General features: G+C 48.7%; 1 protein-coding gene across 3 annotated transcripts in view; it reads left to right on the top strand.

Annotated features, from left to right (window-relative positions):
* The first annotated feature begins 6770 nt into the window (after positions 1-6770).
* LOC139048893 (uncharacterized) overlaps positions 6771-26625 on the top strand; it is a 45377-nt gene continuing 25522 nt past the window's right edge. For all 3 annotated transcript variants that reach the window (XR_011508026.1, XM_070523817.1, XM_070523818.1), the window contains exons 1-5: positions 6771-6849; positions 7796-7825; positions 18533-18661; positions 20331-20586; positions 24330-24492. Coding sequence is in view for 2 of the 3 variants with exons in the window: in XM_070523817.1 (XP_070379918.1) it covers positions 6846-6849; positions 7796-7825; positions 18533-18661; positions 20331-20586; positions 24330-24492 (582 nt within the window). In the remaining variant the exon portion in view is untranslated. The remainder of the gene's footprint in view (positions 6850-7795; positions 7826-18532; positions 18662-20330; positions 20587-24329; positions 24493-26625) is intronic.

The raw sequence follows: 26625 nt of genomic DNA, 5'->3' as shown, positions 1-26625 counted from the left end.
AAACTTCGCCTCAAACTCATCTCCGGACACATTTGTCGCCTACGATATAAGTCAACACGGGAGCGAGTTCCGATTGGTACCGTTTGCTACACACAAATCCCTCTGGCGAGGGCACGACACATTGCATCAGGAAGTGTAACCATTCGAGGCATAATTAAAGCACAATAGTATGTCGACCGCTCGTTATGGGGCTCTGTGTAGGCTCCATGAACGCCAGCATTGGGGTCATCGGGGAGCAGACGATAAAACGATCGTTCGGCGAACGTGGTACACAAAGAATGATTTGGCGAACTCCCTTCAGGGTTCCAAGACGTCGGCTACCTTCAGGTACCGGCGAATGTGAATCCAGCAGTCGTAGTTCAATTTGTCCAGCTGCATGCCGCCGTCGTGCCGTGCATTGCACTCGACGCGTTTCTTGACCACGCCGGTCACGCGCATGAACTCGTGGACGTCGCTATGGGCCAGACACTGCCGGACGCCACTGACCATGGCCGCAGCTTCGGCCTCTCCTCCTAGCGACGCCCTGGCTCGAACGTTGTCAACGAGTACCGGGTGCTCCGAGAGGATCTCGAAGGCCCGCGCGCAGTAGGGGTCGTGGTCTCCCAACACGAATCTGGTCGCTCGTTCGACGAGACTGCGGTTACGTCGCACGATGTCTTGGGCAGCGAACATCTCGGCGTTGACAGGTGGGCAATCGTTTATTTCGAGGCGAAGCAGGTTGTACCTCTGGGCAAGACAGGGCATTAGACGTCCCAGGAAGGCCACGCAGAAGATTTCGCCGAAGACCTTGAAAGAGAGCTTGTGAAGACGGGGATTCGTGGCGGCACGGGCGAGCACCGGGTAGACATCATCGTGCAACTGCACCATTGACTCCAGCACGATCTTGGCGATGCCGAGGTTCGAAGAGAAGGCGTCGCACATGTCAAACATAGAATCACGTAGAAACTCGTCGTCGCCAACGTCATTGATCAAGACACTGATCTCAATTGCTCTCAACGCGGGCGCGTTTCTTATGTAAGTGAAAAGTGACGAATAAATTCCGCGGTGGAAGAAGTTGAGAAACACGGTGAGCGATGTGATGTGGCTGCAAGTAGCCAGTACTTCGAAGGCACTTAGAAGGTCGCTCATGCCGCGAAGGTATCCGTAACTGAGAATGACGGCCGTCACTTCGCGACAGTCCGAAAGCTTCGGAAGATCTCGAGTTCCAACGCGATGGTCGCTGATGCAGACCCTGTGGGCGAGTTCGCACTCCCGTATCGTGCCGCAGACTTGCCGCAGGCCACCGTCATGGGGAAGACTGTGCAAGGTCAATTTCTGGATGGAGCGGTTGCGCGTCAGTGATCGCAGTAAGATGCAGCAGTCTTCGGTAGTGGACCACAAGATGTCCAGGACCAGCTCCTCCAGAGTTGTGTTTCTCTGCAACGCCGATGCCCAAGCGCGAGCATTGACCGCGCGCGCGCGTTCTAGTGGGTGGTGATTAATCAGTCCATCGCCGAAGCCCGTGAATCGCAAGCTCAACGTGCGGAGACTACGACTCTCGGCAATCACTCTCGTGAAGAGCCCACAGTCTCGGCTTCCGACATAAAACTCTGCCGCGAACTCGTGCAGCGTTGTCATTGCGGAGATGGCCTGCACGAGGATGGGCCATCCTGGTGCGGTATCGAAGTAGACCGCGCTCAGAGTGAGTTTACGAAGCGTCGCGTCTTCCATGGTCAGATACTGCACAAACCGCTCTGACGGTCGGTTCCGGGGGCCACACGAAAAGACGCAGGCTCCGACCGCGAGTTCCGTGATCGTGCTGTTATCGATGAGCGCATCGATGAGCTTCCCGGCCGTGGGACGGCTCATTCTCGTTGCCGCCACGTCCAACGACGTGAGTGCGGCACCGTCTCGCGTGAGCAGGCAATTGGGGATCGTCATTCTCTCACCGCAATGGCCGCCGACATGCTGGCAGGCGAATTCGCCAGCGTAGTGGAAGGACCTGAATCTGTCGGCCATCGCCTTGCGGATTGCTGGGTCGTCTGTCGCGATTCCGATGACTCTGAGTCTTCTCAGACTCGACGAAGACGCCAGGACTGCGTCCAGCGGACCTGCGTTTGCCACTGAGTAGTGCAGCTCCGCAGACACAATGCACCGGTGCTCAGCGATGAGGCGGCACAGGAGGTAGATGGCCACCCGCTCGGTGTGGCTCGGTAATCGGCGGCGAATGGTTGGCGCAATCACGACGCTCACTTCTCCGAGCTCGTCTCTCTTGTCTTCTGTGAGCTGAAGACCCGCGTGCCACAGGACTTCGTTGCAGGCTGTCAGGTGTCGCAGCAGCTGACAGACGCGGTTCTGGCCTCGCGTGCAGTTCAGACGAACCAGCTCGCCAGAAGCGAACTCGCCCTCCATTGGGAAATCCACCTTTCAGGCAGGGCTGTCGAAGTGATCACCGCGGTGCCGACGTGGCCACTGCGGTCCCTGTCTCTCGTGGGAACAGGTGTCTGCGATGGTCACGGAAATGCTGGCTGCTTTTCACACACACGTTGTGCGTAGCCCAATCTTCAACCAATCACAAGACGCATAGGTAGCAAGAGCGTTAAAACATCGACATTGTCAGGGAGGATGGGAGGGGTAGCTCGACAAGCAATCTTGACTGACAATGCAGACCGTCGAGCACACGCTTAATCGCAATGACGGCAAACCCTCCCAATGTGTACGCATGTCGCTTACGTCACATCCTAAAGTAATCTCTAGCGTTAACAACGTCTCGCCTTTCGGAAGAAACTACGAGATTCCTTTCTTTTCTGTGGTTTCGTTCTTTTTTTTTCGTTTTTGCGCGGTCGCCACAGTTCCTATGCGCAGAACGCGAATTTTCGAGTCGATACTTCAACGCTATGCCAAAAATTTTGCCATCGCGAAATTCAACCGCGAGAAAGACATACGGTATCAACTTGTCTTGTTTTTCTAGTTTCGCTCAGCACTTAAAATAAATTTTACAAATTTACCTTATAAGTGCTAGCTGATATTTGTCGTTATGCATTTATTGCACCCTTTACTGTGCCGACGCCACGGGATCCACACAAATGACTCGTCAGCCGTGTAACCGTCCACTTCTGATAGGTATCGCTCATCTTTTCTTCAAGAGCAGGTAGATTTATCTTCCTAAATTGATAAACTTTTCTTTAATTTAACATTTTGAACCGTCACTCTCTATCGAAGGAAGAATATTCTGCGCATGCTAGTACACGTTGGCGCTTAGCATCCCCTGAATGGTCCTGAACGCATATGTGCACAATTACCGCACAATATGCGAGTCACGTTCTTTTTTTTCTCTTTTTTGCGGTGGACACAACTCGTAACTGAACGGCAATTATTACCGCGTATAGATTATGCAAGCCGGCAGTCGCGTGACAGCCAATAAAACACGCAAAGAGTGACACGTGGAATCACTCTAGCGCCTAACCCCGTATACCTACTAAATTTCACGACGTATCAACAGCTTAACCGCATGCCTTTCTTGTGCTTCAAATTCACGTTCAGCGCCGGTGCGTGAATGAGCGGCGGAAATATAAAGCGGTCATTGCAAATTCACCAACGATAGACGGTCAACACAACGCGCACGTCGGTACCAGCTCAAGAATTCCTGCCATCCACCAGAGATCCTAATCTTCTTGCAAAGGTGAAGTCGCTGGTTCTGGGATGATTCTCTCTTCGTGCACACGGGACCACAATCGCGTCCGTGATCGATTGCGACACCTGACAGCCTGCGACAAAGTGTTGTGGCACGCGGTCCTTCAGCTCAGAGAAAATTCTAGCAACGACGTCGGTGACCTACGCAAAGAGTGATATTGCCAGGCGTTTGCCTCCGATTCCCACATTGCAAATTGTGCACCCGCAACGAAAAAAGAACCGTGTCTTTCTTACGCTAACTTCTCAAACGGCACCGATGTGTTAGAGACGTTTAGCGTGTCCGGTATTCGGGCAAGCGCGGGCGGTTTTCCGGTTTAGCGGGGGCGTCAAAGTGAGCGGCCAGATCGGTGGCGCCAGCTGGTGGCGCAAAGCTCAACCACACAAACACAGAGCTAATTACTATGTTCTGCTTAGCTGCTGGCGTAAATTTTCGACAGTGGCGTAATCGTGTTCACAATTACGCCGCTGCCAAAAATTTGCATGAGTGGCGAAGCAGGATATGGTGAGTTACTGCAGTTTTAGCTCTGCGTTTGTCTGGTTGAGCTCTACAACACCAGGCGGCTTCACCGTTCACGTTTACGCCCCGACCATCCGGTAATCCGCCCAAACCGCTCCCGTTTACCGGAATAGCGTACAAGCAAAAAGTCTCCATTGTCTCTGTGGCGGCGAACTACCGGGGTGCGAACACAAGCGGGCTGATCAAAGCCCTGGTATCCTCGTCGAGACTAGGATGGGGGGGGGGGGGGGGGTCACCCTGCTCGGCAACGCAAACGACCGTCTGGAAATTGGCCGACTCCGGCCAACTGCTCGAAGACTTCCAGATGGACTTCCAGACGGGCATTCTGGATAATCCCTACCAAATATATGCTGCAGGAAATATATTATGGTGACAGTCTCATAGAGTGGCAAGTCTTCACGGTAATTACGGCAATCTCGTGCAATTCCGTTCCGCTGAAGCATTCTAGCGAACTAGGAAAAAATAGAAAGGATTAGTTCTGTGCGAATAACCGTAAGTGCATGTCGTTGGAAGTCTTGTTCAGAAACCACGAATAGTTTTTCTTGAAGGCTGTACGAGCGCTCGTGACAATGGACATTCCTCTGCGACTGGCTCTGTGAATGACTGAAACATTATTATTTTTCTGCTCTCTCCTTCTTACCGATTCTTCCCCTTTTCCCTTGCCGAAGTGTAGGGCAGCCAGCGGGGTACGTCCTCGGTTAACTTCCCTACTTTCACTTTTCGTTTCTAGCTCTTTACCTCTCTCTTAGGCTCTCAATTTTCTTTCAAGTTCCTTTACTAGCTGATGCATTTCTTCAATTATTCTAAATCATCTGTGCTACGTTTCCCGCAGTGACATTTCATGATGACTCTAAGACACCCTGAGCTCCTGCGAAACTTCTTCAAGGCAGCAAAATCTCCCTTCGCCTTGTGCCACCTGAACCGTTTTTAAAATCTGTCCCGACTCATGTCTCGTCTTATTGACAGAATCATAGCGGCGGCATCGGAGCGATTCTTGCAGCATCCGGGCCTGCTGGAGGAACTTGCCAACGTGCAGTCCATGAGCGAAAGACGAGGCAGGAGCTGCAGTCCGAGCCGCAGTCCGAGCCGCAGTCCGAGCCGGAGTCAGGAAACTTAGAGGGCAAGCCCGAGTTCATGCATCTCGCTGGAGTCGTGAAGGAAAGAGTCACGTGTCATCCCCGGGAGGACGGGTTGCAAAGACCTCGACGACCTCAACGAACGCTGCTGGATCGCACTCAGGTTATCTCACGTCCACCCCGTCACCTCGGAAGCGGTAACGTGGAGGACGCGCACGACAATATACGAACCACCGAAAAAAAAATTTCCCAGTTATGTGAATGTGTTCGTTATTATTTGCAGGAGTCAACCACGACATAAGCCCGATGCGAAAAACAAACAAATTATTTGTGATCCGAACAAGAAAACAATGCAGACAACCCGTTAATACATGAAGAATATGGTGTTCCCGGTGTCGTGTATTCGTGTCGTAGTCTCGTTCGTTTATCGTCGCATGAGTCGTGAATGAAGTTGCTTCGACTAGAATTAAGACAATCCGCCGTGGTTGCTCAGTGGCTAAGGTGTTGGGCTGCTGAGCACGAGTTCGCGGGATCGAATCCCGGCCACGGCGGCCGCATTTCGATGGGGGCAAAAACACCCGTGTACTTAGATTTTAGGTGCACGTTAAAGAACCCCAGGTGGTCAAAATTTGCGGAGTCCTCCACTACGGCGTGACTCATAATCAGAAAGTGGTTTTGGCACGTAAAACCCCAATTTTTTTTTTAAATACTACACCTAGGCCAGCCTGCGCCGACGTATAAGCTCGATCACGATCTCCTTCAAGCAAAATCTGTTTCGACGCTAAATCAAGCAAACAGAAGAAAAATGAACTGGAGTTATCACACGTTTTTTTTTTTCTCTTCCTTTTGTGGTATGCTTTAGTCTTGCACATATAAGAAATGCGTCGCACGTAAGCTTGCGACGTGGGGATGCGTCACGTTTAGCTCTGACGTGCGCATGTTGTCAATCTTCTGGTTCAGCCTTTTTTGCTGCAACGTATTGTGGCATTATTTTTTTTAGGAATAAGCTTTGCTTGGGAAAGTACTTGCCCTGTTCGAAAATAAAAAGTTTGATTGGGTATGGAAAAGAAAATTGTTCTGTAGACTATTGAAGGCGCTTGTCAATGTGGGTATGTGCTGAGTACACTTCCTTGTTTTCTTCTTTTCACGTCCAACCACGCTGCTTCTATTCAGGTGCGCGGTAAGGGAGAGTTTTCGAAACAATGGCAGGGATTAAGATGATTGCATGGAATCCCCTGTCCTGGTCATCCCCTCCATGTGGGCTGCATTTGGTTTAACTTTGAACCTACCGACGAAACAGTCATCACCATCCCAAAGTAGCAGCGTTTCTTCGTTACACTTAGGTTTATATTCAAATTTTTTCTTTTCCCAGTTGTATTATTTAGGATCAAGGTGGCGGCAAAAAGAAAAATAATGTTGTGCTGTTTCGATGGCGAACGTTTGGCAAAACCGTTTCTCGTGGGCACGTGCCAAATTTAAAAGAAACGCAACGACAATAACGAAGACGAAGGGCCAAGAAGCGGAAGCCATTGTTATCGAGTCAGCCAGGCCTGCTACAACCGCCTTTCTTTCCCAGCGAGATGGGTACGTGCTGTTTCCGCAATATTAGCCGTTTGTCATTCAAGGCCATTTTTTTAATCAGCGTACGCCGTTTTCGCTCACCCATCTCGTAGTCGGGGACGCTTCTTGACCGCTATCACTGGGACTTGGTTGAGGGCATACGTTGGCACTTTTGGTTGATTAGTTCCTTCATTTCGTCGGCGGTTGAGTGGGATTGTGACGTATCAAGCTGACACTAGGCTATATTTAGAGGCCCCTAAGTGGAAGGTTCCTGATACATTTCGACAAGCCGGGATGGGTCTCTTTAGCCTGCAACGTAAGGATGGCGCGCGCTCAATGAGTCGAATTAACGTCATTGGGCAAATGTAGCTTTGAAGAACTTCTTGTTGGGCGAGCTGGTGCATATTAGCGAACAGTTTTATCACTGCACGAATTAACGACTCCAGAGAGGGAACACACTTGGACAGGCACTGTCCTTGAAGGATACTGCGCCTGTCGCTTTGTGCTCTCTCTTCGCATGGTCGTTTGTTTGCGCAGTTGTAAAACTGTTTGTCATCGGACAACTGCCCACCACCGTCGGGAGTAGAACCAGCGACTTTGTGTTCAGAAGTAGAACGCGGTTTTCACAGAGCCTCCACGGCAGCAAGTCGATGGCTATTTTAAGGTAAATCATAATGCTCCCCCCCTACCCCTGTAGGAAGTCCTTAAAAAATTGCAAATTTTCTGACCGGGCCTTTCCTTTCGTCGTAAAACACACAGTTTTTGAAGAAGCAGGGTTGAAGATTTTTGATGTAACAATTAACGTTAAATGTAGCCCAAGGGGGGGTAAGCTTACAACATACTGTTTCTTTCGAGAGTGTACGTAACATGTATATACAGATGCTGCAAACCAGGTTCGCAGAAATTAGGGGAAAAAAAACATTTCTATGACAAATGTCCTTAACTTTTGGCCCCGCCTTTCCGTTCACAGATACCACCTACGCGACTACTGGGTTCACGTGTAAGTAAATCCTTCAATACTTGTAGTGCAGCGGTGTTACTACGAGCAACTAGGAATGCAAAATGGGGCAGAGGCGTTTAACTGTAGGGATATCTTATGGTTGCGTGGCGTAGAGCTGTACAGTCGCATTTAAACACAGGCTTCACGCAAATCTAGATCTCTTCACTGTGACCAACTGTGCCGTCTCTGTTGTCTCTCTTTTTTTTTAATCTTCAGCTCAATATGGCGGAGCGACCAGTTCGATGTGTAAGTGGCAACAGTGCGGTGTTCATTTCTAAGATTTTATTGCGGTATCTATATTGGGGGTATTCTGGGCCTCCATATGGAAACTCATGCGAAATCATAGTGATCGTAAACTGAAAGGCCATTCTTTCATGGTTACATTTGCACTTTTTTGGGGTGTTTTCCAGGAGAGAGAATTAGGGATGAAGGTTTCACCTTTTTTTTTAATATCTCGCACAAACCAAGGTGCTGATGACACCGAGCTGGCGTCGCGGAATTAGCAGCATTATTCGGAAATTTGAACATCCTTAATGCCGGCAGTATAATAAGAAAAGCTTGAGGCGCAACCTATTGCTTAGTTTTGAATTCACCACAATAGTTTTTCATTTCGTCAACAAGCGCAAATGCTCCCAAAGCTGCGGCGTCGCGAAGGTGAAATTATGTGTTGGCGTGGCAGCTTGAAGATGGCATCTCTACCGGCTTTTCCTCATTATTATTTTTCTCCAGCCTGTCGTGTCAAGCATACGCTAGGTTTTGTTCCGTTGATTTGACCTACGCTCGGGCACTCTTATAAGTGTATTTAGCCGTGTGTTCTGGTTCCACGTCAGCTTTACGTGACCGACTTTACTGGAAGTTGCTTCGATCTGCAAAACACTTTTCATCTTTCAGATTACCCAACAGGACTGACCTCAATGGAGAGTAAGTGGCCAGAATGGTGTCCGCTTCTAAGATTTGTTGAAATAGCGTCTCATTTGAAAAGACCACGTACTCCAATTGTTCGCTCACGCATCCTTGCGCCTATTTGTTTCGACAACAAGTAGGCCAAGAACCAAGAGATTTATGAATAGTTTGTTATAAAACAGCTTTCACTTAGAGCTGTTTTTTTTTATTGCGATAGCAATTACATGGGACACCAGGCGAATTTCTGCCATTGCCGTTGCCTTGAGGTTCTGTATTAAGTCCAAGGGCAATAAAATCGTCGCCACGTGCCGTATGCTCTGTGTGCCAGTGAAAGCGAGCGAGGGTGTGCCGGCGTTCGCGGCGCAACATTACACACGCAGCGGAGGGAAGCAGGGAGGAAGCGCGCTGTCTTCCGTCGCCGTGAGGTTCTCTATTAAGGATAAGGGCGATAAAATCGTCGCCACGTGCCGTTTGCTCTGCGTGCCAGTGAATGCGAGCGAGGGTGTACGGGCGTTCGCGGTGCAACCTTGCACAGGCAGGGGAGGGAAGCAGGGAGGAAGCGCGCTGTCTTCCGTCGCGCGCAAGGCACCGCGAGGAGCGCAGGGAAGGGGAGGAGCGTTCTACTCCGGCACCGATACCGCTGTATCTTGAAAGCCATCTGCGACGGACACAGCGCGCGCTGTGTTTCCGCGGCTTAGTTCGCGTCGATGTGAGACGCGGCACGAAGGTCCATTCGCTCGCCGCTGCTGCCGCGCTTCCTCGCTCCGGCGTTTTGAAGCGACTTTCCGCGGTCATCGAGCCAGATTTCATCATGTTTGCTTGAGCGCACGTGACACCATGCCTGTTAATTTAGTTGGTACGCTTCTGTTAAGTTTATACCGCAGATAAAACAGCTATCATTACTTCGCGTAGCTCTCCACTAATTTGCCATCGCAGTCAGTGCTTCGCCTTTCGGGCGAAAATGCGACTTTCTTGTTGTAATTTTGAATGCCAATATGAGTCCAAGACATTGTCAAGGCCGCCAAATCCCAAGTATCTTCACCTGCATGCGTCCCGAAGTGGAACTGCGGCCGTGATAGCACTCGCTTACGAGGAAGCGCCAGAGTTTCATCGAAGTTATCTGACCAGAAAGAGGGGGGTGTATAAAAATGATACACTTTATTTTACTATCATAGAGCCCATAGTTTAGTATGTATCCGTAGCATGGGATCCGAGTACCGGAATGCCTAGAGACAAACTAGAAAGGGTTCGGAAGCGCTCCACAAGATTCGTCACTGGCTATTGTAATTTTTTTGGTTAGAAGCTGCGACATCGTAGTTGATCTCGTCTAGACACCATTGGCATTGCGTTGGAAGTTGCTTCGCATAAACGTTTTGTTTCAAATGTACTACCACCAGACAGGCGTTGATAAAAACAAACATTTGAAAGCACCCCATTATATTTCCAGCAGGAGGGACAATAGTAAAAAACAATTGTACGTAAAAGTGAGGCATTAATGCATTTAAATATTCATTTTTTCACTCACATGATTGCAGAATGGCATTATTCCTCCTGGGAAATTCTTGGTGCCCCGAGTTTTCTAACGGGCGTTGAAAATATTCTTTAAAACATTAATTTTACCTTATCTCATTTGGAAACTTCTTCTATCTTCCTGAGCAATGCTAATAGTTTATAGTATACGCTATTTCTTATATATTGCAAAATAAACAATTAAGCAAATAAATAAACGCAGCCGTTTAATTGTCTTGGGCGGCTATTGTGCACAGGAAAAATTGCACTCCGATGTGAAAGTTTGCCATGCCGTGAACCTTGATTAAGGCGTTAGTTTTTGTTAGTGTGGGTTCTAATCAGCCAAGAACTGAACCAGAGGGTGCCCGCTTGTTTTCGTACACAACACTCGCCACCCGTGTCACCGCACTGAGCCTAGTGACGTCATGGGCGCGTCGCGATCGCTGATTGGTGGATTGTGTTCGCGTAGCAGCATTATGGTCTGTCCGGGAATGTAATGCGAGAGCTCTTGCGATGTGGGCGCGCCGCAGCGAAGATCTGCATTGGAGCAAAACACCTGCTTTTTTTTAGATCTCCACACAGGAGATGATGCAATCGCGGAAGCACACGAAAAGGCGACCCCCTACGAGTGCAATGACCTCGAAATGCGCTGAGTACTTCCATCGCACTTGATCCGCTTGGGCATTCGCTCCGAAGTTTAACACATTTTTTAATATTTCTCGGAGATTTCTGAACACTGTAGAAACTTACTTCATGATTGTATAGTTGGAAGGCCCTTTGTTGCAACTTGCAGGTTTTTTCTTATGGAAAGGGTTGTGGGAGGAGGCAAGGCAGCTTGGTCTGTTCGGAGGTCTCCAACTACTCTTTGGTGACGTTGCTCGCAATTTCTGGATGCTTGTGCATGTTTAGAAAATGCTATTCGCAGTAATTTAGTTCAGAGACTCGGAATCATGTGACGGCAGGACCAACTCCTGCCCGCCTTTTTGATTGTCTTGTCTCTCGCGACAAAACACGGACAACTATAAACCGATGGTTCTCCGTTGTCTGTTTCCAGCTGAAAGATACGGTAAGCTTCTTTTCTAAATTACTTCGCCCGCTGTATTAAAAAGAAAAATGAGAGTGCGTGAGTGCGCGCGTTGAATGTGCAGGATGTCAACAGTGGGAAACACAAGAAAGGGAAGCAGTAGGGTATTCATATATGTGAAGCTCAAAGACTAGTTTGCATAATTCCTGATAATGACCAAAAAAGACTAGACAGCACAGAATATAGACGAAAGAAGACATAGCCAAGTACGTAATCAGACAAGCTACCGCCATTCACTACAGAGAAGCATACGTCTTCTGCATACGTCTATCTGCAATGTGTAAGCGGGCACTGACTCATTCATAATTATTCGTTTACGGCCACGTTCACGTGCACACTAACTTCCACAGACGCTCATCGGCACTGAGTTCACCCTGACGGCCGCTAGCTCACACGACCGCACAAAGCCAAATAGAATCACTCACGTCACCCACGACAATCTGCGGTCACGAATAGCGCAATCATGGGGAACGCGCCGACGGCCTCGCCAAAATTGTTCTCAAATTGGATGCCTTTTGGCAACCACTGGAATACCTCTGTCAAGAGAGGTTGGGGCAATTAGCGAGGCGACGGTCCTTCACCTCTAGGCCGCCCAACTTGGCGCGTACACGCCGGAGCCCGGGTCAGTGTGCTATTCCCCATCTCTTGTTTGTGCCTAGTGATGTACGTATGCTTCCGACAAAGCCACCTTCCGAGGGACCTGAGGTCATCGGTCTCCTGACGCCGGATTGGGGGAGGCGACTGAACGGTCACCACGCAGGGCATAAAAAGAGCGACGGACGGCTGGAGTCATCGGCTGCTGCAACTTACTCGTGACCCTATTTCTCCATACTTATTTGAAACTTGTAATACGTAATATAAACTTGTGCGTAAAACGTCTTGGATATATGGCCCAGCCCCACGTTCCCTTACTCCTCTACGGATAGGAAAGAATATGCAACATCTTCAGACCCCCAGTCGCCACAGAAGGTACTCGTTGCTGATACCCGAAGCATGCTAAACAGTAATCTGTTACTCAATTCAAACAGAAATTTTGCTAAGAGGTCTGAAATGTAGCCACATTGGAGCAAAGTAGGAAAACATGGCATCTCTTGGGCAGCAGAGTCGCTACAGTCATCCTCGATTACGTAGACTCGAAATGCGCTTAAACAAGGCTCCTAAAAAGCGTCAAGCTTCACGAAAATGGCTGCGCTGCTTCTCAGGACTGAAATTGTGTGGCAGAATACTCGACAAAATAGAAGACGCGAGTGTCTTGTGGACCGTATCTAGGAGTGTTGGTTGCTTGTAGAGAAACGGAATCGAGTGCATGTACAACGTAGCTCGTAGAAACAGCGTCACTAATGGCATTTCTTTTCTCACTCCGTTTCGCAGATGAGGAGTAAGTAAACCAGTATTCACTTCTGTTGCACGCGCACACTTTTGGCGACAGCCTCTTGGCTGTTTATCTAACATGTTTCTCTCACGTGGTATAAAGAGAGGCCTTCATAACACACCCTGTTCGATTCGTGTTCCTCCAGCCCTAAGGGGAACGCCAGCAAGTGGTGCCTGAGTACAGTCATCGGTGCCCTTCTCGCCTGCACGCTGATAGCCGCCGTCTTCTTGCTGGTGATCTTGAGCAGTAAACGTAAGCAGCAACATTGCCGCTTAGTAGGCGTTCTTTTTTTTTTTAAATAGCGTATATGGGCAAGCAAACGCAAGTGCTTTTCTAGCGTGTGGAAGTAGCGCGTCGACCTCAACGTGCATGCGCCAGGAGTTCCTCCTTTCTTTGGACCACGCAACCTAATCTAACTTGCAGTAAGGCAAAAATGGCTGTGGCTTAGGTAAGGTTAAGCCCAGGATGCGAAGCATACTAGCCTTTATTTTAGTTGTTGAACCACTGTTTAGCCTGGTGAACTGCTGTTGCTTGGCTATATTTGGTTCGGCTAGACGAAGAAACAACTCATGCATTACTGCTTCGCCTTCAAGAGTGGAACGCGACAGCGTTCCCGTCGACCCGCCAAGGGGTGTAAGACAATGGGCTACAGGGCAGCGACTACGCGCCCCGCATTGGACGCGGTGAGCGTCGAGCAAAGCAGCGTTCGGCGCGGCAACGAAATGTGCGCCTGAGCAAGAGACGCACGCCTCAGAAACAGCTCGTTTCTAAGGCAACACCGCATTCACTAGAGGCGCTTTTGTACCACTTTGAAGCATCGTACTCGTGGCTCAGTGGTAGCGTCTCCGTCCCACACTCCGGAGACCCTGGTTCGATTCCCACCCATCCCCCGTCTTGCAAGAGTTGAGCCAAAGCCACTTCTCCTCTGTCGTGACGTCACGGTGTCACGTGGTTTCAAGGCGACACCGCCGCGCCTGAGGAGCTGGGTTGAGCTCTCGTAATATGCTTCGCATAAAAGAAGAGAGGCGCACACGCCGAGCGGCGCGTTGTGCGTTGCTGTTGTCCTGTGCTGCGCGAATCGCTGCTCTTGACATGAGCCACTGTGTCGTACCGACTCGTACAGTAAACGCTCGTCATAAAGAAGTCATCGGAACACGAAATTTACTACATCTTGATAAGTGGTGTAATGTTCAAATCACATGGGCTCTCAGGAAGCCATAGTTAAGGGCACTCCGAGAGTGTGGGAGCTCGTAAAACGCATGTTGAAACGCATCGCGATCGGCAGTTAGGACATTTACGGCGGGGAAATTTGTGATTACGCTCGTTAGCAGCTGCCTTGTCTGTCGGTACCCGTCACGTGAAAGATACGTTCAAGGAGCTTCCGCCCCGTTTTGGTGTGGCCGTCGCAGCGGTGTTTGCCTCTCCGAGTGGATAACGAAACAACGCGAAGAACTACCGTGCGTGCTGCCCCGTGCACCGCCGTGCGTGTTTTACGGCTTCGCACTTCGTATTTAGACAGTTTCAAATTAGCGTTTGTCGCCTGGTACGATAAACGCTAGCGCCTTCACAAGGAAGGCACTTCATAAAGAAGGCGCTAAAACCTTAAGGAAGGCGCCGAAAGGCGGGGCGCCCTCTGGTGTCTCGTGCCATACATATCCAAGGCAAGGCAGTCCATTAGCAGCCACGCTTTCCTTTCTGTGCCGGCGCGTCTCGTTATCCCAACGGATGCCGGAATCGCCCATTGATCTCGGAATTGGGACGCGCTACGGATGTACTCGTAACTACCTTTTAAGGTCAGTTTAGAGGAAGCGAAAGCTCATTGGAGCTTTTACTAATGAGCAACGGTAACGACAGCGCAGCCACCGCGGGAATTCACGCTGAAGTGGGAGCCGTTGGTGGCCTCTGTGTTTCAGTACGCTATTGCTTATTTCAAGCATAACGTATATTAAGCCAATTTGGTCAAACTCGTCAAACAACGTACGCTAGCACAGCATGCGCACACCGCAGAAACCGATGACGCGTACGGAACATGCGCAGTGAGGCAAAAGCTATTTCTCTACGTACGTAATGCACTTACGTTTGGTTGGAAATGCTTTTGTAAAACTCTCAATTAAGCACAGTCCGTCGCCGATGCGCGTCGCATTATGTGACCCGAAATGCATGGACCCTGGTATGAAAACCAGAAATGTTTGAATAAAGCGATAGCCCGAGTAAAGCGATATCTCTCTAACGCGATTGTAATAGAACATTTGCCGAGTTAAACTTACGCAGTTAATGTTTACGTAAGCCAAGAAGCAGCGCCGTGAAACTGTCGGCATCCGTGGCTCCCTCTTCAGTGGGAATACACGATGTTGCTACGCTCTGGTAGTCGCTGATCGCCGGATAAATGTGAATAAATCTTCCACCTCCTCTCGGCTTACTTGAGTCGCAAGTTACGAATGCCTGGCCCACGCAGTTTCCAAGATAGTTCGCGGCTATCCCGGCTTCTGCAAGCCTCACGAGACGCCTTGGCATGAAAACGCCGCATTGGGCCTAATGAATTGTCTTCAACAGCCTTGAAACCACGGGTGGGTTTGACAGGTAAATGAGATATGTTTATTTAACGCACACCACAACGCCTTGCTTAGTTTTCGTGTTGAATATCCCGTAAGGCCGTGTAACCTATTGTAAGAATCTGTTCAGCCCTAAACAAAAGAATTTGAGAGCAAACACTTTGCGATAGCTTCAAAAGGACAATAAAATACGAAAATTTAATTACTGGGTGCCACGTTAGTTAATAAGCAGATTTAGAATAGCATACGCAAAGAAAATCGCGGTGTTTCCTTATGTAAAAACATAGGATGCGCTCTATATCCGCCGTATATACACGGGGTACTGCTATTTACGTGTGCTATCAGCTAACGGAGGGTATTTGGCGAGGACACCGTGCTTAGCGTTTGCATATGCCACGCTCGACGAAGCGAACTCTTCTCATAAAGTGCGAATGAAATGATTTTCTTGCACATGGTAGTTCTAGAACACGTGCATATGCGCATAGATCATCGGTGAAGCAGCCAATGGTTCTTTATGGAACATGATATGAGCGAGTGCTATCATTACATATTTATTTTTATCGCGAATGAAATTCGACCTGGTTGCACCTCTCGAAGGCACATATGAAACACAAAAAGCTTCATAGAAAAGTCTTCACAAATCAGCAAAAACACTAGGAATAACTTGCCGTCGCAGATAAAAACAGGATTTTCTACGATAGCACCGTCTCTTGCCTTCGTTGCAGTGTGACCCATTTGTTTATTTACCTATTTATTTATAGCTTCACCCATGCTATCACGCATCGTTAATGAAAAGCGTTGTAAAAAAATTAAATGATAGTGTTTAACGGGCCTAAACCAGTTTCTGATAATGAGGCAGGCTGTAGTGGAAGACTCCGGAAATTTCGAACACCTAGGGTTCTTTAACGCGCAGTAAATACAAGTACGCGGGTGTTTTGGCATTTCGCCCCCATCGAAATGCGGCCGCCATGGCCGGGATTCGATCCCGCCACCTCGTGCTCAGCAGCCCAACACCATAGTCATTGAGGGACCACGACGGGTGAATAGCGTTGTAGACCTTTGTTGCTCGCAATTTCATTGAGGCACAATATTTGGGCAAGTAGTCAAGCCAATTTCCGACATCTTTCGGCAAGATGCTTCTGTTTGAAAGCGGCGCATTCGGTGCCAATGGATTGCCTCGGCTTGGACATATGTGATGCAAACACCAGACGGCACTAGGTCCAGTTACGTTCTCTTCGCGCTTGTGTTCCCGTATGGCATAGAGTTTCATATTAGTATTCCTAGAGGCAAATCTGGCGCTGCGATCGTTCAACCATCATGGGAATGATGGGAAGTACAGGCTTCGGATTGGCATTCTGTTGACTGGCGAACTAGTGTACAAGTATTTTTTTGGCAGTTTTGGTTTCGCTCCAAGCGCAATTGCTACAACCTGCAGTCGGACAGTGCAACGCAAAGCTCTCTGCCTTTGTTATGTTGCTCGGAGTGGCGATAGCGCGCTGGGCCAGCGGCTGGGATGGTGCTTGTGTCGCGGTGTGGCGTCGAAGCCATGACGAGAAAGCGGCGGCATCGTAAACGTTGAAAGAACATGTTTTGAGCGTTTGGACAATTGTTTGTTAAGTGTGTTAGGTTGGCACTGTAGCGTTACGTGCTTTATGAAACTTCAGAATAGAACAAAGAAGGCACTACTGATACAAGACATATACAGTTGTACTTCTAGTGGCTTGACAATCAAATTTTACTGAGGGCTTCATTATGTGCGCGTTTATGTGCTCATTAAAATGCGTGTTTTAGGACTTTGAGAACACAAACTTACTTGTGGTAGGAAAGATAGCTGCTTCCTAGCTGTAGTCTTGTGTCGCACAATGGGCACCCGCAAAGCCCGCTGTAACGCTTCGGAAGCGGTACGCCAATATAAAATATGATGGAGCATACTCGTAGGAGGCCACTAGCGTCCTAGCTAGTACTGCAGCAGATGTGCTTAAACGTACTTGAAGACGTCCAGCAATCGTAACAGCCGACGCAACCTTTCGAAAGAGCGAGAGAGTTCGCAAGTGCCTGTCGTTTGCGCTCGCGTTTGCATCGAGCAAGCGTCGTAGCAGACGGCACTTGTAACGTTCCTCTCAAGGGCGCAACGCTTTGTCAAAATACAACATTTTTATTTCCAGAAATACTTGATGAGTATTTTTATATAAGTACATGCACGGTTGTTTTGCTGTTGCAAAAATGAATAAATAATTATTCTTTGGCGTTAAATTGGGAACAGAATCGCACAAGTATGCATACCCTGGTGTGTCCTGGTGACAAACTATAGTAAACCATGCTTCCATCTCAAAGTCATATAAAGTTTATGTAGCGTGTTGTACATTATATAACATACTGCAGAAATATAATTAAATTTTACGCGATAATATTTTAGTATAGCTTTGTTTATTGCGCCAGAAGCAAACGCCACTAGTTTAAAGACCGAAGTCAATCCGAAGCCTGTACTTCCCATCATTCCCATGTAGGTTGAGGCAACGCTCATGAGAACCCCCATAGACACTAGCGCCACATTTCCCTCTAGGGTATCTTTAGAAACTCTATGCCGTATGGTAAGCTAAGATCCTTCAGATCACGTGAATATTCGGGTCCCGCGAAGTGCCTGCAAGGCTCCTCGTTCGCTATTGCGGCGGTGTCTGTTGTTCCACGCATGGAACTTGACGCGGTGTCCAGCAAGGGTGTAGCAATGTATTGGGTGAGTGAGTATGCGCTTTCTGCGGGAGCATCGCGGAAAGCGTTTCACAGAGACAGCTGTTACAGCGATAGCTGTTACAGAGATAGCTGTTTGCAGGGCAGCTGGGGAAATGTCGAGACTTCCTGCAGGATGACCGTTGAGATGACCCTGCCAGATTCGTAGCTCAAAGGACGGACGAATGCGAAGCAAAATGACACCGCGATACGTACTATTTCAGCTTAGTGTATTTAAGGCTTTCGAGATTCGGTTCTTTGTTGCCTTTAACTGGCGGCGGCTCTCAATAGTTAAGACAACATTGCCGAACGGCAACAAAAAAGTGAGCCTGTATTACTACAAACGTTTCTTCGACCAAGTGGTTTCCAGGCAGAAAAAGTACGAAGGAGAAAAAAGAACGCTTCGAGGTTTTCAGAACGTTGAACGTCTCTGAAAGCTTCATTTATTGAGCGTTTCTCTTGATAACTGTTTATAAGGGTGGTTACGAGTGGTCATTAAGGCTCCTTTGGTGAATGTGAACCTAGACGTTGGATTTGTTCTCTCGCGGTCGTTATTGCAGCAAAGGGTGATGGAACCGACTACGACGACGATGTGCTAAGAGGCGGCATCGGTGGCAGTGGCGGCAGTGGTCAAGAAGACGTCGTCCATCAGGTCATCTACAGAGCGAAGACACCGTCGACCACAACCGGTAGGCGCATCTTGTCTGCCCCGACTTTCTTCGCACCAGGGTTTTCACGTATCAAAAAATGAAAGAAAACTCGAGAGATTCATTGACGTGGCCATGAACAAGGCAGACAAGCGCGCAGAAAACATAATATAGTCAAGAATGTAGCCGAGCTGTGATTAAGTGATCGGGTACGGAACCTTACCTCACGCGACTCAATGGCGATTTGAGAGAGACCTCCGTTGGATGATTGCGTGTTAAATTTCAGCATTGCTGATGACAGAAATATGAAGTGTAACATACTACAGCTTTTGTTTACTTGCCACAAACAACTGTTTTCGCGAAATCGGGATGTTGCACTGTTGGCTCTCTTCCTCTATAGATGAGTGTGCGCGCGCTTGATCACGTGACAGCCAACGCTAGGCGCGCGGGGAGAGAGCGCGCATCGCTCGGCCAACACCACCTAGATAGCACAAGGCCCTTTCACTCCGATCCATGACGTCATGCTACCTGGCCCGACTGCCATAGAATCTAATGGGGATGCTCCCGAGTAGGCAACAGTGATTTTGACGTCACCGCTTTCATCACGCCAGCATTGTCAATAGAAATTTCGGGCCAGGTAGCGTGACGTCATGAATCGGAGTAAACAGGCCTTGTGCTATCTAGGTGGTGTTGGCTCGGCCCTCGGCTCATCCTCGAAAGCTTCCCCTCGCACCCGTAGCAACGATACGGCCTGCCGTGCTCTCATTCTTCTGCACTTCGATTTTATGCGGGACATCACGGCGACGGCAAAAATTTGCTGCGATTGTCTAAGAGAGAGAGAGAGTAAGGACAGGAAAGGCGGGAAGGTCAACCAGACGAGCATCCGATTTTCCACCCTACACTGGGTGTGGCAGAAAGGGGAAGAGAAAGAGGTAAAGAGAGAGAGAGTGTGAACATTGATTGCGCAACATCTAAACCTCCCTTATGAACGAATGGCGTGCCATAATTTTACCGCTATCAGCGACAATGGCGGGCCCATACCCTCGATCATAAATAAAGAAAATAAAAAACAGAAAGGAAAGAAAGAAAATGCCACTTGGCGAAACTGGCATGCTTCATTTCTTGCGTTTGATGCCTCAAATTTCTCATTTAAGCGCAGTAAACGAGAAGGAAGGGGGTTAACCGAGGGGCCCGATTTTTATTACTCATAAGAAGGCAACAAACACTGACACCAAGGACAACATAGGGGAAATTACCTGTGCTTGATGAATGAAGAAACGATAAATTAATGGTAATTAAAGTCGATGAAGAAACAACCAGGGTTCTACTAGGGCACAAAAATGCCAAAGAAAGTGGATGGGGAAACAGCGCCGCGTTAGCTCGTGTGGTAGAGCATCGCACGCGAAATGTGAAGGATGTGGGTTCCTTTCCAACCTGCGGCAACTTCTTTATTCATCCACTTTAATTTCCATTAAATTATTGTTTCTCTATTTCATTTATTAAGCACAAGTAATTTCCCCTATGTTGTCCTTGGTGTCAGTGTTTGTTGGCATCTTATGATAGAGTAACGAGACATTGGTGGAGCAGCACCGCGTCTGAGTAGCTTTGCCGGAAAGCAATCGCTTCACTTCGGCCATTGTCCTCCGATGACCTCGGCCTGTTGCTTTTTTCGCTGTTGTAAAACATGCATCGGCTTTCCTGATTTCCGCAGACCGGATTCGCCTGTCATCGACGTCAGCGTTTACAGGTCACATCCAAGCACTGACGGTGTGCACCGTCACGGACGGTCCGGAACCCTTGTACTTCCCGGACGACGGCCTCTGCGACTTCGTGTTTTTCCATTCGCTGGGAGTGTCTCACAAAAACAACGATTTCGCGGTCCAGCGACAGAGTGCCGCCGTGCATAGCTTCGTCAAACAGGGACAAGCTGGCCAGCGAACACGATACGGCATGTCCGTGTCCTTCAGGTGAGCAACTCGCACCATGTAGATGGTGTGCGTGTACACACATGGCAGCACCGTTGGTACAATGTCCCATTCGAAGTGTGACGTCATCGCGCAGCTCCTCGTGGCCTTGTTCGGTGTACGCTGTGACATGCTCACACGCTTTCTTCCCGCGAACGCGCAGAGTAGGGAATGGAATGGAAAACTTTATTGGTTTTTTAAGATATTAGCAGGTTGAGGACTAAGTCTTCATTCTTGACAACTATGGGTCCTCTTCAGCCTTGGGTGGGCCCAATGCTGAAGAGGACCCAAAGGGCACCACTGAGTCGGGCGACCTCGCTTGCGTGTGCTATGAGGGCCCTTTGGACTCCTAGCTCGCAGCTGGTGAGGCGGCTCTCCCACTGCACCGCACTTTGTGTTGTATGTTTGTGGAATGTCTTGTTTCTCCCGCATTCCCATGTGATGTGTTATAGTGTTGGACTTTCTCCGCACCACGGGCATACGGCGCAATATTCTGTGGGGAACATCCTGCTTAGTATGTAAAGACTTGGAAAGGAACTCGTCTGCAGTCTAAACATCTCCCACAGTGAGGCGACGGCGTCGTTGGCAGGAACATGCTAAACGGGCAGTGGCATGGCAACCAAGAGGTAATAACGCATGGCAGAAAGTTCCAACCGAAATATATACTGTTACTTTATAGTATCCGCAAAATTACTTCCCAAAGCCGCGACGAGTGCCAGAGCTTGATCATTTTCCCGGTCACTTTTGTGCATCCTAAATACTCATTCTCGCAGGGTCACACTCACTGGGCGGTATCGCGAAGAGCTTCCTGTCTCCGCCGAATCGGTTCTGGCTCGTAAAGACAAAGCGCAGCTCATGACGACAATAGAGACAGCACGAGCACATTAACCTCACGATACGAACAACCATGGTCGTTATCGTCATGAAATTAATAAAGCCACGATGCGCTCAACCCGCACCGTGCACAATAATAACGACCCACAAGGGTGTCAACACCTGCCCATTCATGATTTCGCCGCGAAAATGGCGACGCAGCGAGAGAGTGAACAAACGAAGACGGCACGCCCTTCCCACGTGATGTCAGTTGGCCAATAGTAGGGGCGCCGCGGATCGCGGAGAAGGGAAAAATAAGGAGTGTAGAGGGACTTTTCGCCGACAAGTCTCTGTCTTTCCTTTTATGCGAAGCATATTACGAGAGCTCAACCCAGCTCCTCAGGCGCGGCGGTGTCGCCATGAAATCACGTGACACCGTGACGTCACGACAGAGGAGAAGTGGCCTTGGCTCAACTCTTGCAAGACGGGCTGGGTGGGAATCGATCCAGGGTCTCCGGAGTGTGGGACGGAGACGCTACCACTGAGCCACGAGTACGATGCTTCAAAGCGGTACAAAAGCGCCTCTAGTGAATGCGGTGTTGCCTTAGAAACGAGCTGTTTCTAAGGCTCAGGCGTGCGTCGCTTGCTCAGGCGCACATTTCGTTGCCGCGCCGAACGCTGCGTTGCTCGACGCTCAACGCGTCCAATGCGGGCCGCGTAGTCGCTGCCCTGTAGCCCATTGTCTTACACCCCTTGGCGGGTCGACGGGAACGCTGTCGCGTTCCACTCTTGAAGGCGCAGAAGTAATGCATGAGTTGTTCCTTCGTCTAGCCGAACCAAATATAGCCAAGCAACAGCAGTTCACCAGGCTAAACAGTGGTTCAACAACTAAAATAAAGGCTAGTATGCTTCGCATCCTGGGCTTAACCTTACCTAAGCCACAGCCATTTTTTTGAGGGCGTTGTTCATTTAAGATGTTGGAGGAAGGGGGGGGGGAAGGGGAGCTTTGGCTGAAGCAAAATCGAAACTCTTTGCCCTAGCGTCGCCGTACGCGACACGGTATTGTGGTTTATTCCTGATGAGACGGCTAACTGATGCATCAAACCTTTTCGTTAAACTTCATGCGTCGCGATATTGCACCTCCGTGCAAAAATTTGAGAGCGAAGGAGCCCGCACTGTAGCTGGACGTGTCACGTTTACATGGCATTCCGCGTTAAACGCAGCATTCAATGTGTAGGGTGCGCTACGCTCCCGTGTCAAGTTCGACTGTGAAGTATGATCGCTTCGTGAAAAGAAACTCGGTGTTTTCCGTCACGTTTCTCACGCAAGCGCGGTGATTGGCGAATGAGCGAATTCCGCACTTTTATTGCGATAGCCAATTGCATGTAGACTGTAGGCGCATTTCTGCCGTCGCCGTGATGTTCCGTATAAAGTTCGATTGCGATAACACCGTGGCCAGGCGCCGTAGGCTGTAGGTACGAGTGAAAGAGTGCGAGGGTGAGGCGAGGACGGCAGCTTTGTTTTTTTTTTCGGTGGTGCATATGTGTCACTTCTAGTTCAGTATGCCTCAGTGTTACAGGAATCAACCGGTAATAAAGCCAACATAACTGCAACAATTCTTCGAACCCAAGTGGTAAAAGCTGGCTGTTCTGACAGCTTAATTATGCGCTATCCGTAACAAAAAAAATTACCGACGATTACGTTACTTCCTAATGCGAAATTTGAGCGCAGCAAATAAGCTGTTTCACCTTTTCGATAGATTGAGGCAAAGAAATAGAGCAACACATGTATGCGCTATCACAGAATTTTTTTTATTTTTCACACGTATTCCTTTAACAAAGACTGAACTAACAGTTCTTGACAGTCATGAAGGAAGCTTTGTGGTCGGAGAAATAGACTGATATATGTTCGACTTGGTACACCAATGCTTGATTCTCAAAGACGAGATCTATACAAGTGCCTCGCGAGGTTGTCACAGCCGTGGGACGCGTTACGAGCGAGAGGAACGGGATGTTCTCCCGCATAAGTGTTAGGAAATTGTTGTTTGTCTTTATGTCAACATTAAAGTCCCCCACTACTAACATCGGTGTGGATCGATGGACGGTTAATGCGAGTTGCAGGAAGTGCACGACGTCTTTCGTGAGTGCGGTAGCGGACTCAAGAAAGCGGTATCAGTCGGTCGCTGCTAGCGCTGGGGGGACGAAAGGGGGGCGGAGCTGGTTACGAGGCCGACGACAACGCCGACGCGAAACCCAGGAACGGACGCCAAAGAGCCATTTGTGTAGCCAGCCCTCCTCCACAGTCTCTCCTCCTCCCTTCCATCATCCTCCCTCGCCCGGAGAGCCGACAGCGCGCATGCGCCGCGGCGGAGCAGATTCGTCGGCGAGCTGGTTACGAGGCCGACGACGACGCGAAACCCAGGAACGGACGCCAAAGAGCCATTTGTGTAGCCAGCCCTCCTCCACAGTCTCTCCTCCTCCCTTCCATCATCCTCCCTCGCCCGGAGAACCGACAGCGCGCATGCGCGGCGGCGGAGCAGCACATTCGTCGGCGAGCTGGTTACGAGGCCGACGACAACGCCGACAACGCCGACGACAACGCCGACGACGACGCCGACGACGACGCGAAACCCAGGAACGGACGCCAAAGAGCTGCGCTCTAAAAAAGAATTTCAGCAGGTTTCTCTAACTTATCTTGGCGATAATTGGCACCAGAATACTCTTTCCCTTAACAGTGGCCTACGCTGTGCGTCATGTACAGCCGTGGTTGCCGGATTTCAGCTGCAAACATTTTTCGCCGAATTCCATCCTGTGCGTTGTATCGATTTCTGCAGACGCACTTTTGTAGGTGCTTGCACTAATGACCACGTGCTCATAACTACGCGATGAGTGTGATAACGTACTTTTAAGGAAAAACATCCCCTTCTATCGCAGCGATGCCGAGAACTTCAGTAATGCCTTCCGCACACCCAAGGGTAAGGCGGATTACGAGAGCTACTGGAAGTTCAGCGTCTACGACTGGGGCTTCCTCTCAATCGACGAGCTCCAGGTCGAAGCAAGGCAGTCCGATATCATCATCGCGCTGACCGCCCTCAAGGTGAGCACTTAGGAGAAAAGCTTTTCATTAATTTTTGTTATCTATCTATCTATCTATCTATCTATCTATCTATCTATCTATCTATCTATCTATCTATCTATCTATCTATCTATCTATCTATCTATCTATCTATGGTCGAATACAATTTTAGAAAAAAAAAAGGGGGGGGGGGCGTTTACTCCTCCGAGGCGGAGGCACACGAGCACCAACCGATGGGCGCGCACTCTGGACTAACGTCATCAGCCGGTCGGCCGGTGAGCCCGCCGACGGAGAAGATGGCCGCCCGCGCTTCGAACTGGGCGAGGTCGCGTCAGCTGCGTGCTTCAGCCCCTCGTCAGAGTGAATTCCAGAACAGTTTGTGATGGTCTATCATGCCGGAAATATTACTACGAGCTTAACGATGCGGCATTTGTGTCGCGTGCGTTTATTCAGAGCTGTGATCCGGCGAAGGAACATTGCAGCGAGCATCGCTGGCGCTGCGCTATGCTTTATGTACCTTAAAACAGGATCCCGTGGCGACCGCTACTAACACACATCGTGCGTGTTTGTTCCATGTTGTTTTATTTCGCTCCCGAATGACGTTACGAAGAGAAAAGTTTTCCAAAGACTGGTGCCTACTGTTAGCGGCGGGATTGTTCGTGTGCTGTGTCGCTGCGTTTTTCGTCAGACGGGGTGAAGTGATGGAGCAATGCCATTCTCAGGAGAAAGTCTGCAAAAACAGAACTTTATAATCCAATACACTTTTTTCTATGACATTCTGCATACACTTGCCAACAAACATGCATTTTCATTAATTTATGGACACTCTATAGACACAGACATTTTATAGACAAGTCTACAAAGAGTGTATAAGGCCATAACTCCATAGCAGCTATCTACAAGTTAGTTTACATTTTTCATTACATGCGAAACGTTTTGAATGTATTTCATTTCATTTTATAGATATGAAATGCATGGAAATGCATGGAATGCAGATATTATGCATGTGCACCTGTTCCTTTTCATCTGCACTTATGCATTACCGTTAGTAGATTAATAAAGCTCCTGAACCAGCTGTACTTTCATATATGCTGCATAAACAGAAATAATTTATATGGTGCTGAATCATGCAGTGCAAAAATTAAACAAATGCACCGGCAATGCATTAACCCTTTTTATTGCTCGATATAATACATTAATTCCTTAAATTCTTGTCTTATTGACGGCAATCAGCCACACTTTACACTACCTCACGAATGCCCCGTTATAGGTGACATAACAATCACTGAGGAAGGCGTTCTTTCGCTTCTTTTGAAAGTGGACAGCAAAAAATCCCCTGGAATAGACGGCATACCCAATGCCTTCCTCATTATGTATGCCGAATGGTGCTCGAAATATTTAACCATAATATTTAAAGAATCCTTACGGCGAGCGGAACTTCCACATGATTGGAAGTATGGAAGAATCGTCCCCGTTCCTAAATCTCAAAATCCATCACATATTGCGATATACCGGCCGATCTCCATTTTATGCACATGTGTGAAGACACTTGAACTTGTCATTTTTAAACATATATCGGAGTTTCTTGAAAATAACAACCTGATCGATTCCAGACAGCATGGTTTTCGTAAGAACCTGTCAACGGTAACACAACTACTCGAAACCGTTCATGATTTTGCTTCATCATTAGATAGGCAAAGCCAGGTAGACATTATATTCTTAGATTTCGAGAAAGCCTTTGATCGCGTGTCCCATCCTAAACTGCTAATCAAAATGAAAGCAATATTCAAGAACACTACATTAGTATCCTGGATAGAAGCATATCTTTGATTGCGACAGCAGAGTGTTTCCATCGACAGCATTAGTTCCAGTCCGACCCCAGTTTTGTCAGGCATACCGCAGGGATCCATCCTGGGACCATTGTTCTTTTTAATTTTTATTAATGATATTACTCAAGACATACCAGTGAAAACTAAGTTGTTTGCTGACGATTGTATATTGTATAACGTAATTCAGCATCCGAATGACCAGGCTCTTCTAAATTCATCTCTATCTAAAATAGATCATTGGTGTTCTGAGTGGCAAATGAAGGTAAATGACAAGAAAACCGTAACGATGACAATAACAAAAAACGGATTCCCCTACACTACCAAT

This window comes from Dermacentor albipictus, chromosome 8 (genome assembly GCF_038994185.2).
Source record: "Dermacentor albipictus isolate Rhodes 1998 colony chromosome 8, USDA_Dalb.pri_finalv2, whole genome shotgun sequence".
Lineage (NCBI taxonomy): Eukaryota > Metazoa > Arthropoda > Arachnida > Ixodida > Ixodidae > Dermacentor > Dermacentor albipictus.
The sequence above is the reverse complement of the archived record's forward strand: the minus strand, read 5'-3'. Positions and strand labels throughout refer to the sequence as shown.